This window comes from Eubalaena glacialis, chromosome 10 (genome assembly GCF_028564815.1).
Source record: "Eubalaena glacialis isolate mEubGla1 chromosome 10, mEubGla1.1.hap2.+ XY, whole genome shotgun sequence".
NCBI classification, from domain to species: domain Eukaryota; kingdom Metazoa; phylum Chordata; class Mammalia; order Artiodactyla; family Balaenidae; genus Eubalaena; species Eubalaena glacialis.
The window spans coordinates 121,248,368-121,273,066 of NC_083725.1; the positions used below are offsets into that span (position 1 = coordinate 121,248,368).

The window sequence follows — 24,699 nt, forward strand, 5'->3', positions numbered from 1 at the left end:
GACCATCCAGGTGTCCAGTCCCCTCCCGTGCCCCACGCCCTGGGGTCTTGTACGCCAAGGTGGACATCTGCAGAGCAACCGGCGCCTCAAGTGACCACAGAGCCCACGAGTGAAGGGACAGAGTGTGGGGGGACCCGAGCCCCAGAGAGGCCACTTGGCCTGGCTTCCGGGGCTGGGGGACAGCACGCACCCCCAGCCACCTCGTCTTAGGGCAGCCCCCGAGCGCAGAGACTGGGCCCCGCCGGGAGCTCAGGAGAGGGCAGCGGTGCCTGGGCAGCACCCGCACCCCGCAACTCAAGGGGTGCCCCTCACTGGTGTGCAACGTGGGTCCCGCCCAGGCAGCCCGGGGGAGGGTCCACGGCGGGCACCAGGATGCTGGCTGTCACTCATCCGTGCAGTGAGGCAGCTGTGAGGGGTGAGCCAGGCACAGAGATAGCCCCGAGCGAGCAGGTGGGAGGTGGGTGGGGTGGCAGAGGGTGTGGGCACGGGAGCCGCAGCTGCTGGGAACCTGGCCACCACCCCGCTGCCCTCCCGACCGCCCTGGCACTGGTCCAGCCCCCCTCCCGGCCCACCCCCCTTCAGCAGTGCCTTCCTGGGTGTGTCTGTACCCCACTGGGTGTCCTATGCCAGGGAGACACCCCACAGGGCAAGCCCCACCCCACTGTCCAGGGAAGCTCAGGAATCGAACTTGAACTTGAGTCTGAAAGATGAGCAGGGGTCTGTGGGTCAGACCCCAGAGGCTGAGGGCAAGAGCAGAGGCGGGGCCAGCGGGCGGGAGAGCTCTGAGTGGCCGGGGCCAGGGAGCGGTGGCTCTGGGGTGGTGCCCCGCCTCCCCTGTGGGGTGTCCCCGGGCGAGCCCATGCCAGCACAGGTGCTGTCAGATCAGCATTTGGGAAGGAGGCCCAGCTGGGACATGGAGAAGGGGGAGATGCCAGCTGGGTGGGGGGGCAGTTAGGAGGGGGAAGCTGCAGTCCGGGTGCTGCAGGGGCAAAGGGACAGGCCTCCAGAACTCCCCAGGAGGGGAGAGGTGGGAACCTGGGAGGGGTCAGCCTGGGGGGTGTGTGGGGGGGGGTCACTGAGTTGAGCTTGGACGTGCGGGGTGCGTGGGGACCTCGGGGAGATAGTCAGTAGGAAGGACTGTCAGGTGGGGAGGGGCCCCGGCTCACCTGGGGATGAATAACCTCTAAGGGAGCCATGGGGACCCCGAGAGGGAAAGGCTGGGGGGCACCAAACCCCTAGGGGCTCTAGGCCAGAGACTAGGCCGGTTTCCCTCCCTCCGGCCCCTCCCCGCCCTGCAGGGCGCCTCCAGGGCCTGCTGTCCAGGGGAGGGGGCACAGGGTTTATGGCTGAGGCCCAGCCTGCACGGTCAGCCTCCACTGGGGGCCTTGGGGTCCCCCTCTGCTGGGGGTGCGGGAGTGCCAGCTCTTCCCAACTCTTCCCACAGCTGTCACCCCCCAGCACTGTGGGGCCGGACTCAGGGGCAGAGAAGGACCCGGGAAGATTGGGTGCAGAGGCTGAGCTGCGGGTCTGGGGGAGACCGAAGGTTCCGAGCAGGGAGGAGGGTGATTGGAGGGGACCTGAGGCGGGGAGCCCGCTGCCATCCTCGGGGTGACCCGATGAGGCCCGCAGGGACCGGGCGTGGAGGGGCGGGAGGGATGGCTGTCAGTCACCCCGGCAGGAGGGAGGGCCCAGGCTGCCCGGGGAGGGGCAGCTGCTGGGCCTGGGAAGCAGTCCAGGCACTCCAGGGAGGAGAGGCCAGGCGTGCCAGGCTGTGGCTCTGCCCTGTCTCCCTGACCCTCCTCCCCAGAGTGAGACCTCAGGCCCAGCCTCAAGCTCCCCAGCCGTTAAAAGGGGTGCTGACCCACTGGGCAGGGTGAGAACTGAGACCACCCCCGAGGCGGGCCCAGCTCCCTCTTCCCCACGACTGGCACTGCCCGCAGACCTGTGTCCCCAGGAAGGAGGCTGCAGTCCCAGCAGGGGCAGGCCCGGCGCATACCCCGCCCCATGTCCCTCTTGGCCCTGCGAGCAGGTCACATGCGGGAAGCCTCCCTGGATGAGGGGACATCTACCTGCAAAGCTGGCTTTCCCCACAACCGCAGAGAGGACGGCACCCCAAAGGGCGCGGGCCAGGGCGGCTGTGTCTCCAGGGCACCGGGCCCGGAGCTGGGGGGAGGGGGCGCAGCCACAGCCTCTGGGAGCCCGAAGCTAGCAGGAGAGAGGCCAGCCCTGCAGGGGTTCATGCGCCCCGAGGCTGCAGCACCCGAGGGCGGCCCAGAGATGAAGGGCAGAGCATCCCGCCCGCCCCAGCACTGCTGCTGCTCCCCAGCCCCGAGGGAGGGGAGGGCTCTGGGACCTGGGCCCCGGGGCGGAGGCCAGAGCAGCCTGTGGGTGGGGCCTGTTCATCAACAGTGCGTCAGCCCAGACCCCACCCCGCCGGCACTGCCTCCTGCCCCTGGGGGGCACCGCCCCCTCCTCACAGCGGAGGCCGAATCTCCCTATCGCAGTGTGGCCTCTGTGCCCAACACCCCTTCGTCTTCTCCCAGTGGGGCAGTTCTTGGGGGGGCCTCTCGTTCGGGGAACCCCTAGCTGCCCTGCCCAGAGCCCCCAAAGGCAACGACTCCCTTCTGCACGACTTTCCAGCCAGCCCCGGGGCAAACTGGGGAGGCTGCCTCAGCCCTCCAGCCACCAGGGACCCTCGGGCCAAGTCCCCGTCCCCGTCTCCTCTGGGCCTTCACCCCACTGGCCCCTGGGGGCCACGTCTGCCGGCTCCAGACCCCGCTCAGCTGGGGCGGTTCCACCGCCCGGTTCTCGGCTGGCTCAGCACCCCACTTTAGAGCTGACGAGAAGGCGGGAGGTGATGCTGCAGGGCCTGAGGTCTCCCCTGGGAAGGGGAGACGGGGGACCACAGCCACCCCGTCACCGCTCCAGCCTCCCTCCCCGGGCCGGGCTACCCCGGACGACACCCCGACATCTGCCACCTGCTCCACAGCCTCCCAGCCAGCCCAGCCAGCTCCCCTCAGCCTGCCTGGGATGACCTCTGTTCTCCCGTTCCTCCATCCCCAGGGCCTCTGTCTCCCCATGCCCTTCCCTCGCCCCCCCCTTCCCTCCCCCTCCCTTTCTTTGCCAGCACTTTGTTTTGCCAGGTGCTAGGGACCCAGAGATGGGTGACATTTCCTCTGCCCTTACAGATCTTAGAGGCTGCCAGGAAAACCAGTGCTGACCCCACAGTGTGGCTCGAGGGCCCCAGAAGAGGACCCCTATTCCAAGCTTTATTCTGGGGGGAGTCACTGGCAAGAGGTCCTCTCAGGTGAGGGGCCCCTGTGCCTGCACCCAGCCTGGAGGGACAAGGGGCCACGGTGGGAGGAGGTCCTCGGAGAGAGGAAGGTGGCCACTAGAAGACACGATGAGGGGGATCGTGGCCAAGGGAGGCGGAGACGGACGGGGCACAGCAGACAGAGCCGGGACCCCCACCACAGCCCCGCCTCTCTCTTCCCATCCTCCCCCGGGGTCCAGAGGTGAAGCCCACCCTCTACTGTGTGACCCACCGTCCCGGTACCTCCCAGACAGGTGTACCCGTCTCCTGCCTCCCCACCTGCAGGAGAGAGTGGTGTGGGAGGGGCCTCTGTTCCCATGGATTCCGGTCCACATCCTGCTCCAGACCTGCCCAGTCCCAGACCCGTTCCAACCCCCTCATCCGGAGCGGCTTCCCCATTCCCCGGTGCTGCCCGCCCGCGGCACACCCCGTGCAAGACCCCACCCTGCCCTCTGGATGGGACCCCATCCCTCCTTCAGTAGCTGCTGCCCACTGTGCGGTGCCTGACCCTTGGGCTCTTGCTGCATCCTTCTCCCCAGACCTGGGACGCAGCGGCCGCCTCGGGACCCACGCAGCCCCCGGGGACCAGGCTCTGATGCCGGTGGGGGCGACAGCAGGGCAGGCCTGCCCGTCACACCACTGGCCCCAAAGCCGTCCAGCCTGGTCGGGTGGACCCCCCCGCACCCCCCCAGACAGCCAGACGGGAAAGGTGCCCAGCTGGAGTTCACTGCCACCCAGGCGCCCATGCCCTGGCAAACGGCCCCGCCTAAGGAGTCTGTGACCCTCCTCGTGGGGCTTTACCCCCTCTCACAGCTCGGCCCTACAGAGCCCCACGCCTTGGGCCCCGAAGACCCCGCCGAGCCGGGAGAGTGGGCACGTGGCCCCTGAGCCCCTCTACCTCAGGCTTCCCCTGGGTCCTCAAGGCTGGGTCCCCAGAGTGGGGTCCAGAGCGGAGCTGAATGTCCCGCTGCCCAGCCTGTCACCTCCCTCTGGCTGGATGGCCTACCTCTTGTGATGGGCTCCGTGGTCGGCCTCCTTGCCTTGGCTCTTCTACATCTCTGCCCCCATTTGCTCAGACCAGCCTGCCCATCTGGGCTTGGGGTGGCCGCATGCCTGTGGCCGGCGCTGGCCCTGCGCTCGCCGCTCCTCCCTCTGCCCTGTGCCCCACGCACACGGGTCTTTCCTTTCCCCTCCGAGTCACTGACCACAGCGCCGCAGGGGCCTGGGCCAAATGCCGCGGCAGCCCAGGAGACCTCCCTAGGCGCCCCCGCCCCATCCTTCACATCAGTGAGTCGCCCTGCCCACCCCTACGCCTACACACTGCATCACCCGGGCCGACCTCCGGGGGACGGGACCCGAGGGCTGACCACACAGCACCAGCTCCAGCCGCATCCCCGGGCCCGGCCCAGTCTCCTCCTGGCGCCGGACGGCCCTCCAGGAGAGCCGGACGCTGCCGAGCCCAGCTGGGACTGCCTGGCACAGCCCTCGGAGCGCTCACGAGGCCAGGCCCTGGCACGCTCCAGGACACGCGACCGGTGGCTGGCACCGGCTGGAGCCTCTGCCACCCCCGCCCCCTCCTCCTGTGCGGAGCCCCAGGTCCACCTCCCACTCCCCAAGGCCCCACACATGGCTCTCCCCGCGGTCGGCACCAAAGGGGGTCTCCTCCTCAGCCGAGTCCCGGGGTCTGCACATCGTCCAGACCTGTCTGCCCACCTGGGCAGGAGGTGCAGCCTGGCACCTGACCACCTGTCCGTCTGCTCCTGGCTCCGCCCTCCCAGAGATCCCTGGGCCCCCAGGTGCACGGCTCAGCGGGACCCTCTCCCTGATGCCTCCACACCATTTCCGCCACCGGAGCCCCCAACACGCAGCCCCCAGCCCCTCCTTCGAGGTGCTCCTTCATCCCTGACCCCTTGGGACTGATCACTCTGGGGGTGCAGGGGCTCTGCCATTGGACCGGCCCTAATGCACTCTCTGTCGTACCATCCCTGGCTGTGTGTCTTCTGATTCTGCAGACCCTGCTGCCTGTCCCCCGGGGTGGGGGGGCAACACCCCACCCTCCCCGAGCCTCAGCCCCCACACAGACGGGGGCATGGAGTCAGCCTCAGCGGTTCTGTGGGACGCCGTGCTTCTGGATGTCCCACCAGACCCTGGTCCTCTGTCCCCAAAGTCTTGGCCAAGAGCTAGGGGCTCGGCCGGAACGACCCCATTAAAGGGCCAAAGTGACCCCTCCACAGGCAAGGAAACTGAGGCTCAGAGATGCAGCGTCTCATTGGGGGCCCCCCACCCCAAGGAGGCACAGCCAGGGTCCCAACCCCGCAGCCCCTGGGTCACCATCCAGGAGGGCCCAGCCCAGGAATGGGATGCCGCCTCGGGGCCCCCCTGCCTCCTTCCCTCTCCTCACTGGGTTTTCCTCTCCTTCTCTTCCCTTTTCTCCCCTTCTTCCCTTCTCTTACCTGCCTGCCCTCCCGCACCTTCCCGGGAGGATCGCCGCAGGCGGTCGCCAGTGCTGCCCTCACCCCCCGTACTCGGTGCCCACTCCACGCGGCCCCCGGGGGCCCCTTCCTTCATCTGCAGCCTGGGGTTCCCAGGACCCCTCGAGCATCCCCACCTCCTGCCTCATCCAGCCCCTCCTTTGCTGCCTCTCCCTCCTTTGGACCACTGTCCTGTCCCCTGCCCTCATCCCGTCCTGTCCCCACACGTCCCCTTTCTGTCTTCACAGGGGCCCCGCTGCCCCTTGCCCTCTCCACCCTGTCTTCCCCCCACTTCCTCCACCCATCACCGGGAAGGACACAGCCCGGCGGGAGAGCCTCAGGGTCCACAGGGCACACCCCAGCCGCAGCCTCACCTCCACAAGCCTTAGGACCTCCCTGCCCGTCATGGGCAGCAGCCATCCCTCACGGCCCCGGCACCCTCGCCTTCCGGGGAGGGCCGGGGTCTGGTGCCACCCAGCGCCCATCTGCCGTGGGTCAGCCCCTGGCCACCAACCTGTGCTGAGCCGCTCTGAGCCCAATGAGGTGTTCCTGGGGCCCACACCCTGTCCAGCCATCCCTCAGGGCCCAGGAGCCATGGGGCACCCTCTCGAGGCTCTGGCGGGGACAGGGGCGCCAACGCCCAGGTGCCCGGTGCACGCTGGCCGCCGCTCGCTTGCTGCTCTGTCCCACTCTGGTTTGCGGGCCGGGGCTGGAGCCTGGCCTGAACCTCAGCGCTCTGGGCTCCGGCCCTGACACCCTGCCCAAGGGGCTGGGCCACTTGGTCCCTGTACCCCCTGCTGCTGGCTCGCCCGGGCTCCCAGGGCAGTACCCGCTCTGAACGGCAGACCACCCGGACCCGTGGCAGCACCGCCCACCAGGCGCCCAGCCTTGCCAGGGCAGGGGCCACCCCACCCCCGGATGCGGGCCCTTGGGTGGGCCCAAAGCAGCCACGCCCCTCCGACACTGTAGTTTCAGGCCTGGCTTCCCCCAGTCCCCTTGGGCCAGCCCAGCACACAGCCGGCCCCATCCCTTGCCCTCTTGCCACTCCGGGCTCCCTAGAGGCCTCCTGGGACAGGCTGGCCAGGGTGGGAGAGCCAGGCATGGAGATCACCAATGTGTCCGAGGTGGATGTGTGCTGGGAGCAGGGGGCGGGGGGCTCCTCTGGCCCCCAGAGCTTCCCCTGGGGGACCGGGAGCCCCTTGCACTGTGCCAGCTCAGCCCCTACCTTACAAAGCCAGGCCCTTGAGGACTGTGTGACCCTGGCAGGTGGCCCCGAGTCCAGCGCCCTCTGGAAGTGAATGGACCCAGGGTCCCCTCGCTGCCCTCCGACAGCCCCTAACACTGGCCGGGCCCAAGGGGGGCCTGGGGAGAGCCTTGAATCCCCCAGGGTGGCTGGAGGGGTCCGGGAGTAACTCCCAGCCACCTGGGAAGGGTCAGAGCTTGGCATGGGGGCACGGTGGCTGGGGAGGGGGTCAGCCCTGGGGTCCGGCCCTGCCAGCCTAAAGCCTCCTGCTGGGCATCCAGGTGGCCACACGGCCGCAGCCCAGAGTGAGCCAGACTTAGATGAGGGATACGGGCGGGGCGGGAGGACGAGCTCCCTACTGGCCCATAGGTTTGCTTTTAATCCGCTTAAACTGGATTCAGTCTACACCCCAGCCACTGCTGGTGCCAGCAAACCCTTGCGGCGCTTGTCACGGAGGGGACGGCGCCCCCTCTGTCGTCCCCCTTCCCCTGCGCCCAGGCGTCCGAGGTGAGGGACTGGGGTGAGGCAGGGGGCGAGGGGGGCGGGTTCCCCACTCCCAAGGGGACCTGGGGCGACTCATAGCCTCTCTGAGTCTTGTTTTCTGTTGCCAACCGGGGACAAGGGGCCCGTCGGCCGGCAGACCCATTAGATTCGGGAGAGAGGGTGGCAGGAAGTCGCGTCTGTGTGTGGTACGTGAGCGTGTAGCCCCGCCGGCCACTGGGTCAGGGGCCTGGAGCGCATGCGGGTCTGTGCGCATCGTCGGGAGCATCACCACGTGCAGGGGGCTTTGCTCAGCGTGGCCGGATGGCCCGACGCGCTCCGCGACTCTTCACGAGGGACCCTCGCGTGCGCCTCGCCCCGCCCCGCCCCGCCCCGCCCCGCCCCGCCCTCCACAGCGGGAGTTCCCAGGGAGTTCAGAGGGAGGCTGCCTCCTGTCCCTGCCCTGGCCGGCCACCTGCAGGCCCACCTGCCCCTGTCCAGGTCCTCGGGGCTCGCACCCCGAGCCTGGCCCCACCCTCAGTCCAGCTGCACCCTCTGAGCCCCGCTGGCGCCTCCAGCTCGCCCCCGGCTCACCCAAGTCAGCAACCTGGCACCAGGTCTGGGAACTGAGCCAAAGCCATAACTGGACAGATGCTTGTGACAACGGATGCTTGTGCACACAGCCAGGCCCTGGGGCTCTCCCTGCACCACCCCCCAGTGGGCTGGGCAACGTGCCCCCATGGCTTCAGTTTCCCCATTTGTTACGTGGCGCTGGGGAGCCCCGGGGACTGACCCAGCAGGCATTCCTCTGTTCCTGGACCACAGGCTGGGGACAGGGGGACAGCGGTGACTCCTGGGAAGACACATCCCAACTGACAGGAACGAGAGGTCCCACCTGAGACACGTGGATTGGGCAGGTGTGAAGCCCAGGAGACCCAGGGGAGTCTGCCTTCTCCACGGGCAGAGCAGGGCCCCAAGGGAGCACGCCCAGCAGGGCCCCCTCAAACCCTCTCTCTGGTCCCCACCGTGGGGTCGCAGCCCTAAGACCAGGCCAGGGTGGGGCAGGGAGAGAGCCGTCCCTCCGTGACTGCAGAGACCCTGCTGAAGGGGCCCGGGGCTGCCCTCAGCTCCCCTCAGAGGCTGCTAAGCCCACCTGCACACCTTGCCCCCCCTCCCCCCAGAGTCAGAGCTGGGGTGGACGGGATGCTGAGGGACGCCCGTCCCCCTCCAGGAGCTGGCAGTCGTCCGCCCAGCACGTGCCACGCCGTCCGCCCAGCACGTGCCATGCCGTCCAAGGGGGCAGGGAGCAGGCCCGCAGGCCTGGCGGAAGAGGGCAGTCCTCCAAGCTCAGGAGAAGCCGAGGCGGGCTGCATGCAGGAGGCAGCGTTTCCGCTGGGCCTTAGATGCCTGGAAGGGTGGAGGAGGAGGAAGGGCATTGCAGGCGGCTCAGAGGGAGGCGGGGAGACACCCACAGTGCGCAGTGGCTCTGAGCCCACCTGTGGCACTTTGCTTCTCCTCTCTTTCCAGGACTCTGCGATGCAGGTGCCACCACACCCCGACTTTACAGAGGAGGGAACAGGCCCAGAGAGGACCGGGCACTGGCCCGTGGCCCAAGGATGCAGGAGCCAGGATTCCAGCTCGGGAAGATCCGGCTCTGAGGCCCAAGCACTCACGTGGCCCGCGGCCCCTTCCACGCTGGGCTGGTGCCCTCAGGGCCGGGGTGGTGAATGTGGTACTAAGTCCAGTTTCATCATCTGTAAAGTAAGGGGTGACTGGACAGTCCCCGAGGGCCTGCAGGACCAGAGGAGGCCTCGGAAGCCGTGGTGGGGCCACGCTCTTCACCCGGGGAGCGCTGAGCCTGGGCAGAGACCCAGGGCCCGGGGAAGGGTCTTCGAGCAGAGAGTGGCCACTGCCTGAGGCCCGGCGGTGCAGGTGGGAGAGGAGGACGCGATCTTGGGGGCGCAGAGGAAGGGATGGGCCCTCGTGCACGCGCCCACACGCACGTGCACACGCCAGGCCCACAGCCTGGTGCGCCCCACACCCTGCCCGCGGCACGGGGGCCGCAGAGCTGCCGGGCTGGGGCCAGGCTCCTGGGGGAGGCTGGGGAGCCCCACGCCCAGGCAGCCCAGGCTCCGCGGTGCCAGTCCTCCGTGGGTGGCAGCAGCGCGGGCACCCTGCCCTGCCCTCCGCGCCCCAGCCTGGGCGGAGGGACCTACCTCAGGAGGCTCTCCAGGCCCTGTTTGCTAGAATTCCTTCTCAGGAGCGCAGAGCTGCTCATGACGCTGGCGGCCGCCCGCCTGGCCGGCGACCTGGCCTGACCCCAGCCCTGGGGACGCTGCGGCTGCTTCTTCAAAGGCTCCTGCCTGCGGCCCTCTGCGGCTGCCCTGTTCCCTCCGCTCCTCCTGCCACTGGGACCCTCTCCCCTCCTCTTTCTCTCCTTCCCCCTTTCCCTCCTTCTTGCTCTGTCTCTGCCTCTGTCTGGCTGGCTGGTCTCTGGCTCTGACACCCCCTCCCCTGTCTCCTCTCTCTGTCTGCTGGTCTGTGACCCTCCGTCTGTCTGTCCTGGCCCCTCTGGCCCCTGGGGGTCTCCTGGGCCAGCTCCCCACTGGCTGCCCCCGGGCTGTCCGAGTGCCCCTCTGTCCCTGTCTCTGCGGCCTCGCGGGCTCTGGGTCTCTCGGCCCCTCTCCTGCTCCAGGACGCCTAGCAGCTGCTTCCCGTTGGTTCCCCCCAGCCCCCTTCTCCGCCCCCCTCGGTCTCCTCCACCTCCACCTCCCCCTCCTTCTGAGACTAGTAAAAATGTCAGAGAGAAAACCCTCGCAGCCCAGCAGCCTGGGGGCTTAGCAGGACCTCAGAGGCCTGTGATGGGCAGGCGGCAGCCTCCCTCCCTCCTCCTCTGCCGCCTCCCCCCTCCCCTGCCCTGGCCACCTTGGCGGCCGCTCCCTGCCTTACACGCTCCTCCCTCCTGCATCCCATCTCCATCCGCTCACTGGTGCCTGGTCCCCCACATCTGCGTCCCCATCCCTGCCCGCCTCTCCCCTTGCCCAGCCCTGGCCCAGCTGCTCTCTGGCCCTCTCCCCTGCCCTGCCCAGCCCGGCCCGGGGCCCTTGCTCCTTCCTCCGTTGCCCCTCGGCCTCCCTGGTCCCACACTCGGCCCCTCTCTCCTCTCTTTTCCCCTCTGGTGTCTCTCTGTCTCTATCTCTGTCTCCCTCCTTCCCTCCCCCTCCCTTCCTCTCCCCTCCCTTCCTCTTCTCCCTCCTCCCCCTCCCTCCTCTCCCCTCCCTCCCGTTCTCCATTTTCCCTTTGTTTCTTTCCAGCCCTCTGCTCCTGTTATCACCTCACGGGGGAGGACGGGGCACCCCAGGAATCCTGTCTGCTCCCCAGTGGGGAGGCTGCTGCCCTCCCCCGTCCCCTGCCAGACGGCACTGGAAGGTCGGAACAGCGACGCCCCGCAAGGCAGAGGCCAACAGAGCCTCTCCCGTCGGGATGGGAGAGCCATGCTCCCTAGAAGTGGCCAGTGGCACGAGGTCGGTGCGGTGGCCTGGCCAGCGGCCCCCCTTGCCCCCGGGCTCTGGCCAAGGCCCCAGGAGGAGCAGCCCAGCCCACTGTTTCTCCGGTTGGGCTGAGTCGCCGTGACTCACTGGAGAACACGCGAGGCGAGTGGCCGGACCAGGGAGGGACCAGACTCGGGCTCGCTCGCTGGGACTCGCCGAGGGCCAGCTCCTTGCCGAGGCTTCTCACATCCAGGAGCTCACGGGGCTCGCCAACGCCCACAACCACCCTGAGAGGCAGACGCCACCGTACCTGTGTCCCAGATGGGGAAACCGAGGCTCAGACTAGTACCCGAGGTCGGAGAGCAGGGGCCCAGCACAGCCGGGACCAAGCCCAGCTGCCGACAGCTGGCCACCACAGCACTGGCCCGGCCACCTCCCTCCATCCCACGGCCGCAGAGGAATGGCCCTCTTGCTTCCCCAGCTAGTCCGACCTCTGGCTGTGCCAGGCGGTCAGGGCCAGTGAACACCTGCGGATGTGTGAGTGGACAAAGGGTCAGGTTAGGCTCAGACCAGCAAGCAGGTGGACATGTGGGTGAACCCCTGTGTGTTGGAGGGGGCAGCAGCGTCAGAAAAATTCCACGTGGCCCATAGGTCCCAGTGACTCAGGTGGTGGCTGGCTGGTGAAGACTTTGCGGGGGTCGGGACGTCCGGCTCAGACGCCTCCCCACGTAACAGGCTGTGTCCCGTGGCCCACAGCCTGCCCCTCCCCCCGCACAACCCAGAGGAGCCAGAGAATGTGGGGTGTGCCGCCGAGAACAGCTGTGCCCACTGCCCATCCCCAGCCTCCAGCCAGAGCTTCGGAGACCTCAGGATTCTGGTGGGAGGAGGAGGAGGGAGGAGGGAGGGCGACAGGGCCAGGCCTCAAGCTGAGCCAGATCGCCCAGGGAAAGTAAGCTTGCGTTTCATTTCCATCTCAACCTGCCCATCTCCTCCTTGCCTGCTGCTCTTAGTTCCGGAATCCCAGTCACAGACAGCCAGGCACGAAATGTGCCAAAGTATATTCTGGTTCAAAAGAAGGAAAAATATTTCCACAGGGTAGAGGGCTGCTGTGGGGTGGCAGGAGTTTCCTGTCACTAGAACTCAAATAGAGTTGCACGATTATTTATCAGACTGATGGGTGGGAGGTAGCAAGAATAGATCCTTAAATGCAGTGGTCAGGATTCAGTTTTGCAATTAGGGCATGTCCCAACAGGAACAATAGGGCAGAGTATTTGATGTCAACTGTACCATTTTTTGTCCATCCACCCATCCATTTATCCACCATCCACCCATCCTCCATCCATCCTCCATCCATCCATCCATCCTCCACCCATCCATCCTCCACCCATCATCTATTGATCCATCCATCCATCCATCCACCCATCATCCATCCATCCATACTCCGTAAGTCCATCCATCCACCCATCCATCCACCCATCCATCCATCCTCCATCCATCCTCCATCCATCATCAATCCATCCTCCATCGGTCCATCCATCCTCCATCCATCCATCCATCCTCCATCCATCCATGCACTCCATCCGTCCTCTCTATACAGCTATCTGTTTTTCCATGTATCATCTATGAATCCATCAATTTCTCAATACATCTATCCATTCAATTGTCCATGTAAACAATATATTCTTCCATCAATTCATTCAATCCATTCAATACGTATATACCCATGTCCATCCCTATCTCTTTACATTTCTTCATTGAGCAAGTGTCCACCCACCCACCCACTCATCTATCCCTCCATTCATCCATCCATGCACATACCCATCCATCCATCCATTTATTTAAATGCCTTAATACATGTAAAACACTTAAAAGAAGCATTTAGCTAGTCATCCACCTATCCTGAGCATAATATCTACTCAATATGTTAATTACTATTATCTATGTATTCATCAATTTGTATATCTATTTGCCCATATATACAACTGGTGAACTATTTGTTCATTCTTTAGTACATTCTACTATCTCTCCAAATATTCTACTGTCCTCACATTCGTCTAAATATTTTACTATTTATCCTTCCCATTCATAGATCCATTCATATATCTGCCTATTCATCCATCCATATGTCTAACCATCTTCCCACCTAGCAAGTCAGACATCCGATTGTGCATGAATACATATATGTTTGTCCTGCCATATACATAGTTGTCCATTATTTTGCCCATAAGGCCATCCAAATGAGTTAATACTTAAAACAGTTGTTGGAACATAGTAAATTGTCAATAAATGTTAGTTACTGTTATTTTCATTCATCTATTCATTCATCCATATCTCATCCAAACAACCACCTAGTCATTCATCTCTAAATTTATCTTTATATATTTTTCCACTTATCCATATATTTTTCAACAAACTTATTGAATGCTGACTGTATTCACTTTTTAGGTGCTGGAGTTTAGAATTAGAAAAGTTCCTGTTCTCACAAAATGACATTTGGTGGGAATAAAAAAAATAAACAAGGAAATATATATTGCAATATATCAGATGATGGTAAATGCTATAGAAGATGGAATTCAGGGTAAGACGATATGGAGTTATGGAAGGGGTTGATATTTTAGATATGAGAGTCAAAGAAAACCTCATGGGGAGGAATAAGCCTTTCCTTATTTGTAAAGAGACTTGAGTACAATAGCTCCATACATCGACGGAAGAAATTGTTCTAGGAAAAGGGAACAGTGAGTGAAAAATCCCTGATTTAGGTCTGACTCTTCACCAATTTATCTCTTCAATAGTTCATCCAGCACCAAGCCATACATCTATTTACTCAGTATCTGTCTTCCTATTCTTCTGTCTCTTTCTATATTTGCCCATCTGTTCATCTAAAACTCTACCCATTACCCAATTACATCTATATTCATCTGTCCAGTCGTTTATCTATAACATTCCATTTACCTACCCATCCACCAATTCATAATTCCACTCTGTGTGTCCATACACCAATTCATCCATCCATCCATCATCCATCTATCCATCTACCCGTTCATTCATTCACGCATCCATCCACCCATTCATCCACCCATCATTCATCTATCCATCCGTCTATCCATCCATTCACTCATCTACCCATATATCCACCAATTTATCCACCCATCATCCACCTGTTCATTCACTCAACCTCCATCTATCCAGCTATTCATTCATCCATCCATCCACCCATTCATCCATCCACCCATTACATATCCACCCATCCAATCACCCATCCACCCATCTATCCACCCATTAGCCATCCATCCATCCATCCATTCACTCATCCATCCATCCGACCACTAATCCATCATCCATCCATCCACCTATCCACCAATCAATTCACACATTATCCATCCAAACATCTCTCCATTCATACATTTATCAATCCATTCATTCACTCATCCATACATACGTACACACATACATCACCCATCCATCTATCCATCCATCTGCCCATTATCCATCCATCCATCCATTCACCTATCCATCCACCCATCCATTTACCCAAAATTCATCTATCCAATCACCCGTCCGTCCACCCAACCATCCATCCACCCATGCACACATCCATCCATCCACCCATCCATCCATCCACCCATCCAGCCATCCACTCATCCACCCATCATCCATATATTCACCCATCCATCCACACATCCATTCATCCATCCATCCATCCATCCATTCATTCCTTCATTCACTCATTCATCCATCCACCTACCCATACAGTCATCCATCCACTCATCGATCCACCCATTCATCCACCCATCGTTCATCAGTCCATCTATTCACTCATCCCTCCATCTATCCATTCATCCACACATCCAACCATTCACTCGTCCATCCATCTATCCACTCATCCACTCATCCATCCACCCATAATTCTCCATCCACCCATTCTCCATCCCTTCATTCATCCACCCATTATCCATCCACCTATCCATCCACTCATCCACCAATCAATTCACACATTATCCATCCAAACATCTCTCCATTCATACATTTATCAATCCATTCATTCACTCATCCATACATACATACACACATACATCACCCATCCATCTATCCATCCATCTGCCCATTATACATCCATCCATCCATTCACCTATCCATCCACCCATCCATTTACCCAAAATTCATCTATCCAATCACCCGTCCATCCACCCAACCATCCATCCACCCATCCACACATCCATCCATCCACCCATCCAACCACACGTCCATCCATCCACCCATCCATCCACCCATCCATCCATCCAAACATTCGCTCATCCATTCATCCACCCATCCAGCCATCCACTCATCCACCCATCATCCATCCACCCATCCATCATCATCCATATATTCACCCATCCATCCACACATCCATTCATCCATAATCCATCCATCCATCCATTCATTCCTTTATTCACTCATTCATCCATCCACCCACCCATACAGTCATCCATCCACTCATCGATCCACCCATTCATCCACCCATCGTTCTTCAGTCCATCTATTCACTCCTCCCTCCATCTATCCATCCATCCACACATCCAACCATTCACTTGTCCATCCATCTATCCCCTCATCCACTCATCCATCCACCCATAATTCTCCATCCACCCATTCTCCATCCCTTCATTCATCCACCCATCCGTCCATCCATCCATCCATCCATTACACATCCATCCATCCATCTACCCATCCATCCACCCATTATCCATCCATCCATCCATCCACTCATCCACCAATCAATTCACACATTATCCATCCAAACATCTCTCCATTCATACATTTATCAATCCATTCATTCACTCATCCATACATACATACACACATACATCACCCATCCATCTATCCATCCATCTGCCCATTATACATCCATCCATCCATTCACCTATCCATCCACCCATCCATTTACCCAAAATTCATCTATCCAATCACCCATCCATCCACCCAACCATCCATCCACCCATCCACACATCCATCCATCCACCCATCCATCCACACATCCATCCATCCACCCATCCATCCACCTATCCATCCACCCATCCATCCACCCATCCATCCATCCAACCATTCACTCATCCATTCATCCACCCATCCAGCCATCCACTCATCCACCCATCATCCATCCATCCATCCATCCATCATCCATATATTCACCTATCCATCCACACATCCATTCATCCATAATCCATCCATCCATCCATTCATTCCTTTATTCACTCATTCATCCATCCACCCACCCATACAGTCATCCATCCACTCATCCATCCACCCATCATTCATCAATCCATCTATTCACTCATCCCTCCATCTATCCATTCACCCACCCATGCATCCAACCATCCCACCATTCTGTACCCATTCATCTACCCACCATTCATCCATTCATCCACCCATCTGTTCACCCAACCATCCACCCATCCATCCATCCATTCATCCACTCATCTATCCATCCACCCATTCATTCATCCATCCATTCACCTATCTACCCATCCATCCACCCATCATCTATCCATCCAACCATCCCTTCAGTCTGTACCCATTATTCTACCCAACATTCATCTATCCATTCATCTATCCACTCATCCACCCACCCATCCATTCACCCGTTCATTCACTCATCCATCCATCCATCCGTCCATCTGTCCATCCTTCCATCCATCCATTCATTCATCCAACCATCTACCCATCATCCATCTATTCATCCACCCTTCATCCTTCCATCCATTAACACTCATCCATCCACCCATCTACCTATTCATCCGTCCATCATCCATCCATCCCTCCTCCAACCTATCTCCATTCATCCACCCATCCCTCTACCCACCACTCATCTGTCCAATCACCCATCCACCCATCCATCCATCCATTCACTCATCCCTCTGTCCATCCATCCACTCATCCATCCACCTATCCATCCATCCACTCATCTATCCACCCATCTATTCATCCATTTGCCCACCATTCATCCATCCATCCATCCCTCGATCCAACCATCCATTCACTCATCTATCCATCCATCCACCTACTCATCCATCCACCTATCCATCCATCCACCCATCCATTCACCCATCCACCCACCCACCCATGCATCCATCTTCCCACCATTCATTCATCCATCCATCTACCCATCCATTCACTCACCCATTCACTCACCCATCCATCCCTCCATCCATTCACTCATTCATCCATTCACTCATCCATCAATCCCTCCATCCATCCATCTACCTATCCATCCACCCATTCATCCACCCTTCATCCTTCCATCCATCCACTCATCCATTCATCCACCCATCCACCTCTCTGTCCATCCACCTATCCCTCTACCCTTCATCCTTCCACGCATCTATTCACTCTTCCATCTATCCATCCATTCACTCATCCATCCACCCACTCATCCATCCACCCATCCATCTACTAACAATTTATCTATCCAAACACTCATCAATTCTGCCATTATTAGTCTATCCAACCATCCATTCATCCATCCACCCATCCATCCGTCCACCCATTCATCCACCCATCTGTCCCTCTACCCATCATCCATCCATCTACTCACTCATCCATCCACCCATCCATCCATCCCTCCATCCACCTATTATCCATCCATTCATCCATCCATCATCCAGTTGTTCCTGCTTCCTACCTTTCTTCATCTACCTTTCCTTTCATTCACACTTTTCTCTCTTGTTGAGCCTTTTGTTTTCCTTTTTTCTTTCTTCTGTGACTAAGACATGGTTCATAAGCTTGTGGCTGAAGAACATAAGAGAACATACCCTCTCCGCAGTAGGCTGAGTACCACAATAGAACTTAAATAGGGGCTGGAGAGGGAGGGATCTGCCCTCTTGTTCAGATGTTCTCAACACACACACACACACACACACACACACACACACACACGAGTCCACGCTTATAGAGCTGTATCCCAACGAAAGGTGCATTAAGCAGTGAGAGCCCATGGGGGGTGAGGTGCAGAAGAGGGGTCAGGGCTGTTGGTTTCAGTGGCTCCTGGGTGACTCCAAGTAGAGCAGTGTTTCTGAGTACTCATCTGTCTTATACGTGCCTAGGTCCAGCAAAGGGAGAGGAGCCAGGGTGGTGCAGTGGTGGGTATAGAGAGGAAGCTGGGATTTGGGGAAGGGCTGGGACCAGGAGAAAGGCTGAAGGCTTCTTTCCAGATTCCTCTAGAATCAACTAGCTAGCTGCATCTGTCCCAAGTCCCATTTATCTTTCGAAGGGAGGCAACTGAGAGAGGAGGAGAGGGTGAGCTGGTAGCCTTGGGACCTCAGAAGGGAAACCATCAACAAAGCAGTTTCCTCTCCCGAGGAAGGTGGGGGTACAGACACCTTCAGAGTGAGGGGCTTGTGCTTTTCCCTGGGAGCAGGAAGGAGCAGCTTCTGAGATCCCACCTGCCAGGCATAGAGCAGGGCAGTGACCCTCTCCTGGTCCTCACCAACAGCTCATGGGATAGTGGGGAAGCCGAGGCTGCACCCACCACGACTACCCCCCAGTTACTGCCACCTCCACCCTCCGCAGGCTGTCCCTGCTGACCTCTGCGGACGCCCACCCCCAGAGCTGGCCCTGCTGCAGGCTCTGAGGCCAGAGCCCCGAGGCCCTCCCACTGCTACGGGGTGACGTGGACTCCGTTCCTAGGTTCCCAGACAGCCCCTCCCTGCCAGCCAGTGAGACCAGACAATGCTCCCCCCGCGAACCCACCAACTCCCACCTTCCCGGCTTGGAGGCAGTTAGCTGACGGAGTTTGGACAGACTGGCCTGACCCCAGGAAAGGGCCGGGGCTTTCCTCTCCCGCCACCGACACCGCCCCCCCCGCCCCCCACACCTCTTATCTGTCTGTGTCTGGCACTGCAGGGCTGTGCTGGCTGGGCAGTGTTAGGAGGCCTGATTTTCTCAATCCCCTTATCTTCTATAAACTCCACACCCGCGCAGGCCCCAGCCCCCTCCCTTCAGGCTCATGGGTATGGGGGAAGGGGCAGGGGCTGGGCTGGCTTCCCAACCATGGGCCTGGATTCCCGTTTGGCCGAGCATCCCCTGGCCCTGCACCCCCAGCCTGTGCTTTCCCCTCTAAGTCTCAATTCATCATCGGCAGAGAGGGTCTGACTCTGTCTGCCTCGGCCGCACTCAGGGTTTGGGGAGTTTTGGGAACTCCCCTCACTGGTTGTCTTATGGCCCAGGGCCCCCCTAAAAAGAGGATCCCCAGATGCAAAGGGCTGGGGGCTGGGGCCTGAGAGCAAAGCTGAGGGCTCCTTTCCAGGTGGCTCTGGAGAGGACCAGCTCATTATGGCCATGCCAAGTCCCATTTCTGCTTTGGAGGAGGTCCCTAGGGGTGTCTTCTGAGCTGTGCCCTATTCGGGGTGGCCCTCGTCTTCATGGGAACCTCGAGAGCAACAGTGGTGGGGTTATTGAGCGCCTGCGAGGGACTTCCCCAAATCCCACCCCTTCCCCAAATCCCATCCCTTCCCCAAATCCCACCCCTGGGTCACCCTGAGTCCTAGCCGGGTCGCAGGGGGCCTGGGCTCCCCAAAGAGCCCCTGCAGGGAAGCAGTGTTAGGAAACACATTCTAGCAGCAGGTTCAGCCCTTAAGCCTCAGCTTCTGCCCCTGGAAAGGGAGGCCCTAGCACCTGCCTCACTGGCTGTACAGTGAGAACCTTGGCTTGCAGAGCTTGGCGAGTGGCTGAGTGAGTGCTGAGTACCTACAACTCTGACTGAGTACATGGGGAAACGGAGGCCTCAGGGGCAAGGCGCAGTCGCTCCAGAAAGTACTAGGCCAAGTGCAGCAGCCGGTGCCGTGTGCCCTGGGGCTCTGTGCCCACCCGCCTCCTCCCCCCTGCACCTGGAACTCAGAGCCCAGGAGAGCAAAGGCAACACTCACAGCCCCACCCCTGCCAGCTCCAGGGGCCTCTTGCTGCTGCCAGGACCTTCGTCTTCCCCACGGAGGGCTGGCCCATTGCTCTGACACCCTCTGAGGGATGCTGAGGCAGAGGCAGGCCCGGGGGGGGGGTCGTGGAGGGAGGGCAGCACTGCACAAACCCACAGTGCCACTCTGGGGGGCCCGCCCGTTCTGGCCCGGAGACCCTCCTGGCTCTGCCCCGGTGGCTCCAGGGTTGTTTATGAGGAGACAAATGGGGACCAGGAAGGGGGCGGGCATGCAGGGAAGGGTTTCCGGCTTCCCAAATCAGCAGGGTGGGCCGTGCAGCGACTTCCCCAAGTGTGTGTCAAGGTCCTCTCCCTCTTCCCCACCCAAGGAGGGAATGGGAAGTGTCCAGATGGAGGCGGGAGGAGGCACAGGAGGAAGGCATCCATCATCTGGGCTGAGCTAGACCTCCCCCCTCCCCTGGGAAATTTCCAGGCGCCCGAGACCCCTGACGTGGGGAGGAGGAGAGGAGGTCCACCTGGGGGTCCCAAGGCCTGACCCAGCTCTGACTGCTGCCTCTGGGTCTGGATCCCGGGCAGGTCTGGGGAAGGAGCCCTAGCGTGCGGCCCCCAATCCCTCCACCCCATCAGCCCGCTGCCGGGGCCGGGGCCTCATGCCGCCCGGCTCCACCCGTCCTCCTGAGTGGCCTTTGGCACTGCCCGCTGCTCCAGGGCCGTGTGCCCGGCTGTACCAGGCGGTGCCGGTCCTGCTGAGAGGGCAAGCGGGTGGGAGGGCCACCAGGTACCTGGCTGAGTGGGCGGTTCCCACCGGTGGGTTTCCGCCCCTCACATGCCACCGGCTCCCTCAGGGGGACAGAGGCGTCCAAGGCCTCCCGGCTGGCTCAGCCCCTCCCTCCAGCTGCCAGCTGCCCGCAGCCCCGTGGGGACCTGCGGCCTCTCTCCTGAAGACCCTGCAGCCCAGAGGGCAAGGCCGAGAGGGTCTGCAGGGACAGATGGCCGGGAAAGGGATCCTGCCCAGGGTGGCCCTGCAAGTTGTCCCCACCCTGCCTGCCCCCTTAGCTCAGCACACGGAGGAGTGATTGAGGCAGCGTCCCCTGCGCACGGTGGCCACGCCCTGCCTGGCGGGCGGTGGTGATCAGAGGCCTGGGGGGGCAGAGAGACACCTGCTCACCCCATCCCCCCCCCAGTCAGGGTCATCCAGGGCCAGAGCAGCCCAGCCCACCCGGGGCGGGTGCTGGAGAGGACACACCATGCTCCATGCCGGCCCCCACCACGGGGGCAGATGCGAAGGGAGCCTGGGGTAGCGACCACCCCGGGGGAGGGGAGGGAAACCTGCAGAGGGGGTGGGGCGGCCAGGTAGGTTGAGGAAGGGCCTGTGCAAAGTCTGCGATGATTCCGGCACCTTCCAGAACTGGGAAGAGCTGGGAAGGCCAGATGGCGGGGGGAAGTGAGGTCAGGGTGGCCAGGGCAGGCTGCAGTGGCCGCCCTGGGGCACGGATTTTCACCGCTCCATGGTGAATGCTTCCACGCATGGGAAGACGTGGCCTGATGGTTTTTCAGAGAAAGAACACGTGGCAGGGGCAGGGGTCTGGAGACCACCCTGTCATCCTGGCCAACCAGGGAGGGGCTGGGCTGCAGCAGGGGGAGGCCCAGGGGGCCGGCAAGCCTATCTCCAGATGGCAGCAGGAGTCCTGCATGGGTGCAGACAGGGGAAGGGCCCAGCGTGGTTCCGTCCAGCCTCGGGGAGGGTTGGGGTGCACATGGGGCCTCCGAGGGTCCTGGAGCAGTCCGAGGGGATGGCCCAACTTGGCCAGTTGGTGGGACACGGCCTGCCCTGGATCCACAGACCTGAAAGCCCCCATGGGCAGTACATGGGGGGCAGGGGGGCATGGGGGCAGGTCTCGCCTGCTCGGCTCCGACCCCAACAGACCCTGGCTGTCCTGGGGGCCCCTGGGCGGGGCTTCCCAGCCTCAGTCCCCTGCCTAGGCGTCAGGGACTTTCTCCCTCACCCTGGACAGGAAAATCCCCGCTTCCCTTAGTCACCTTGTGAAACGAGAACCCCACCCACCCTGGGTCTCAGTTTCACTCTGAAATGTCAGCGTCACATACCCCCCGTGGGGGTGATGTCGCCGGGGCGCCCAGGGTCCAGGGGCCGGGGGTGCATCCAGCCGGTTCTTCAACCGAGCCCCCGACGGACCCCGCACAGGCGCAGCCCAAGGCCCGGGGACAGGCACCAGCGAGCCGCCTGGACCTGGGCTGGCGGCCGTGCCCTCCACCGCCTCCTCCGTCTCCTCGGCATGCACGACAGCTGGGAAGGTCAAGGAGGGGGCCAAGGAGCGGGCAGGCCCTGCCAGGCCGCTCAAGCCGTGCCCTTCTATGGGCATGAGGTGGCCGGAGGAGCCCAGGGCCGGTCAGCACTGACGTGAGGGGCCCTTTCTGAGCGGGGACACAGCTGTTCCCCAGTCACCTGCTGTGTGTGGAGCGACCTGCCTCCGTGGAAGGATGGGGCTGTCTCTTCAGGGCACAGAGCCTGGGCCGTGCCCCCCTCCCCTCCTTGGCGGCGAGCGAGCAACGGGTCCCATCCAGCACGCCCTTCCCCGACAACAACAGCCCCCGGCCGGATCCCAGCTGCCCAGCCGCCGCTCAGCCTCCCCACTCCCCCAGGGCTCGGCCCCCCGAAGCCCCCGCACCAGGTCCCCGTGGGATTCGGCATGGAGAAGACGACCTTCCTCCTCCCTCACACACGCACGCGCGCACACGCACACATGCACGCACACACACACCACACACACGCCCTGCAGACATTTCTGTCCTCTCATTATCAATAGAAGCATCATCACAGAATCAGGTACCGCTGCCACCAGCCTCCAGCAGAAGAGCTGGGGTTGGAATCCACTTTGCAAGTCAACCCTGAGGCTGTGGGGAGCCCTGCCTTCGGGGGCTCAGCGGGGGTCCTAGTGGGCCCCCTTCCCCTCCCCTCCTCTCCCTTCACCCCCTCCCCAGCAGCAGCTCTGGGGCAAGTGGGAGTCAGCCCTGGGCGGCTCCATCCTAGTCCTGTGGCTGCAAGCATCTCGCCTCCCCCAGTCTGGAGCCCCTGCTCCTTCCCTTCCGCTCGCCTGGGCAGAAGCCGGCAGCCCCTGCTGTCCTCCTCCTGGGCTGGTGGTCTCTCTCCACACAGCTCCCACCCCTGACTGTCAGAACACGTGTCCCTCCCCAAGCCCTGACCACTCCCATCTCTCTGGCACCTGCACCCTGGGGCAGTCGGACCCCCACGGTGTGGCTCAGCTTAGATGCCTGCCCTCGGCAGCCCCTCCCCCAGCCAGGGACCCTCCTCCTCTGTCCCTGCACAGGCCGGGGGAGGGGTGGGGGGCAGCACGGGGAGCGCTCCATGGAGCACAGCTGCCTCCTGAGGAAGCCTGGGTCACACAGTTTCTCTGCCCAGCTCTGGCTGTGGCCACACGGCTGGTCCTTTTTGCCAGCAAGCCGCACAGCCTCGGCTTGTGCCCCCTCACATCCCACCGCCAACCAACAGCGCCTGCCTGGCACTCAGAAGCTGCGGCAACCTCAGCTTCCGTCACCACCGGGAGGGGGCAGCCTGGGGGAGGGGGCCCGGCCAGGCCTCAAGCACAGGCTTTGAGGATCCCGAGGCAGAGCATCCCCTCTTGGCCAGGCTTCCTGGCCTGGGGCCCTCCCCACCTCCTGCCCTCACGGCTTCGGCACTGCCTGCCCATGGCCTGGTTTCTTCCCCAGGTGACCAGGCCGCATCCTGGACCTGTACCAGGCATCCAGGCTTCCTGGTCCTGGGTCAGCATCCCACTAGCTGGGGGGAACCCGGACTCTCCCAGTGAGGCCCAGCTGCAGAGGCGGACAGAAGAGGCGTCTACCTGCCCTGGGTGAGACGGGGTCCCAGGAAGGTGCCCTGCAGCCTGTGTGCCTCCCCTGAGCCCCAAGGGTGCCATCGACCTCCGAGTTAAGCGTCCCCCCCACCGACAACGTGTAAATGCAGAGGTTTCTTCGGACCACAGCGCTCACGCGGCCCGGCCGCGGGCCTTACCCTGTGCCTTCTTCCACCAGCGGTTCCTGCCGCTCCTCAGAGCCAGGGTGGCTGGGAGCTGCCGCCATCGGGCTGGTCCCTGCTGTGCGTGTGTGCTGCAGCTCTCAGCGCTTCCTGGGGCGGCTGCCCCGGAGCCTCCCCTCACCCCCAGCCGGGTTTCACTTCCCCCTTCCGGAGGCAGGTTGAGGTTTGGAACATATCGGGGCTTGGGTTGGGGTGTTGTTTTTTAATCTGTTGCTGCAAGAGGAGAGAGAAAAAAAAAAAACAGCCATCAGGAAACGTTAAGCAAGTTGCAGGGGCCTGGAGGGCAGAGAGGGACCGTGTGGAGGCAGAGGTGGGTGCAGGGGCTGGGACACCCGTGAGCCCCCCATGCTCCCCCTGGGCCCCCTGCAGCCCTGGCCTCGAAGCCCACCTGTGCGTGGCCGGTGTCCCCAAGCACAGGGCGCCGTCCTTGTCCCTGAGCCTCCACGTTAAGCACGGTGACTTCTCTGGAGGGAGATGTTCTGGATGCGTGCCCAGAGCTCGGACGCTCTAATCCCCGAGCCTCGGGCCATCGCCTGGCTCACCCCTCACTGGTCTGTGCTCTCCAGGCGATTTCTGGGGCCCAGCACGAGCTGCCCTGTCTGCAGGCCCCACGTCTTCTCTTACAGTTTTCTTTACTTTCCTGAACTATTGGGGTCCCCAGTCTCTCTGCTGCCCCTGGACTCTGCCACCTCCTGTGCTCAGGGGGCTCGGAACTGGC

The 24,699-nt window shown here is 61.6% G+C and overlaps 1 protein-coding gene across 4 annotated transcripts in view; it reads right to left on the minus strand.

Moving 5' to 3' along the window:
- The window catches only part of LSP1 (lymphocyte specific protein 1), a 38,556-nt gene extending 13,857 nt beyond the window's left edge, over positions 1–24,699 (minus strand). Inside the window, exons 1-2 of one of the 4 annotated variants that reach the window (XM_061202285.1) lie at positions 24,370–24,699; positions 23,958–24,194 (exon numbers count right to left, since the gene is read on the minus strand). In XM_061202285.1, coding sequence (XP_061058268.1) covers positions 23,958–24,025 — 68 coding nt within the window. In that variant the 5' untranslated portion in view covers positions 24,026–24,194; positions 24,370–24,699. Of the gene's footprint in view, positions 1–4,652; positions 4,770–8,300; positions 8,327–9,723; positions 10,245–23,957; positions 24,195–24,369 lie in introns of those variants that run through there. The other 3 variants (XM_061202286.1, XM_061202288.1, XM_061202287.1) reach the window with 3 other exon arrangements.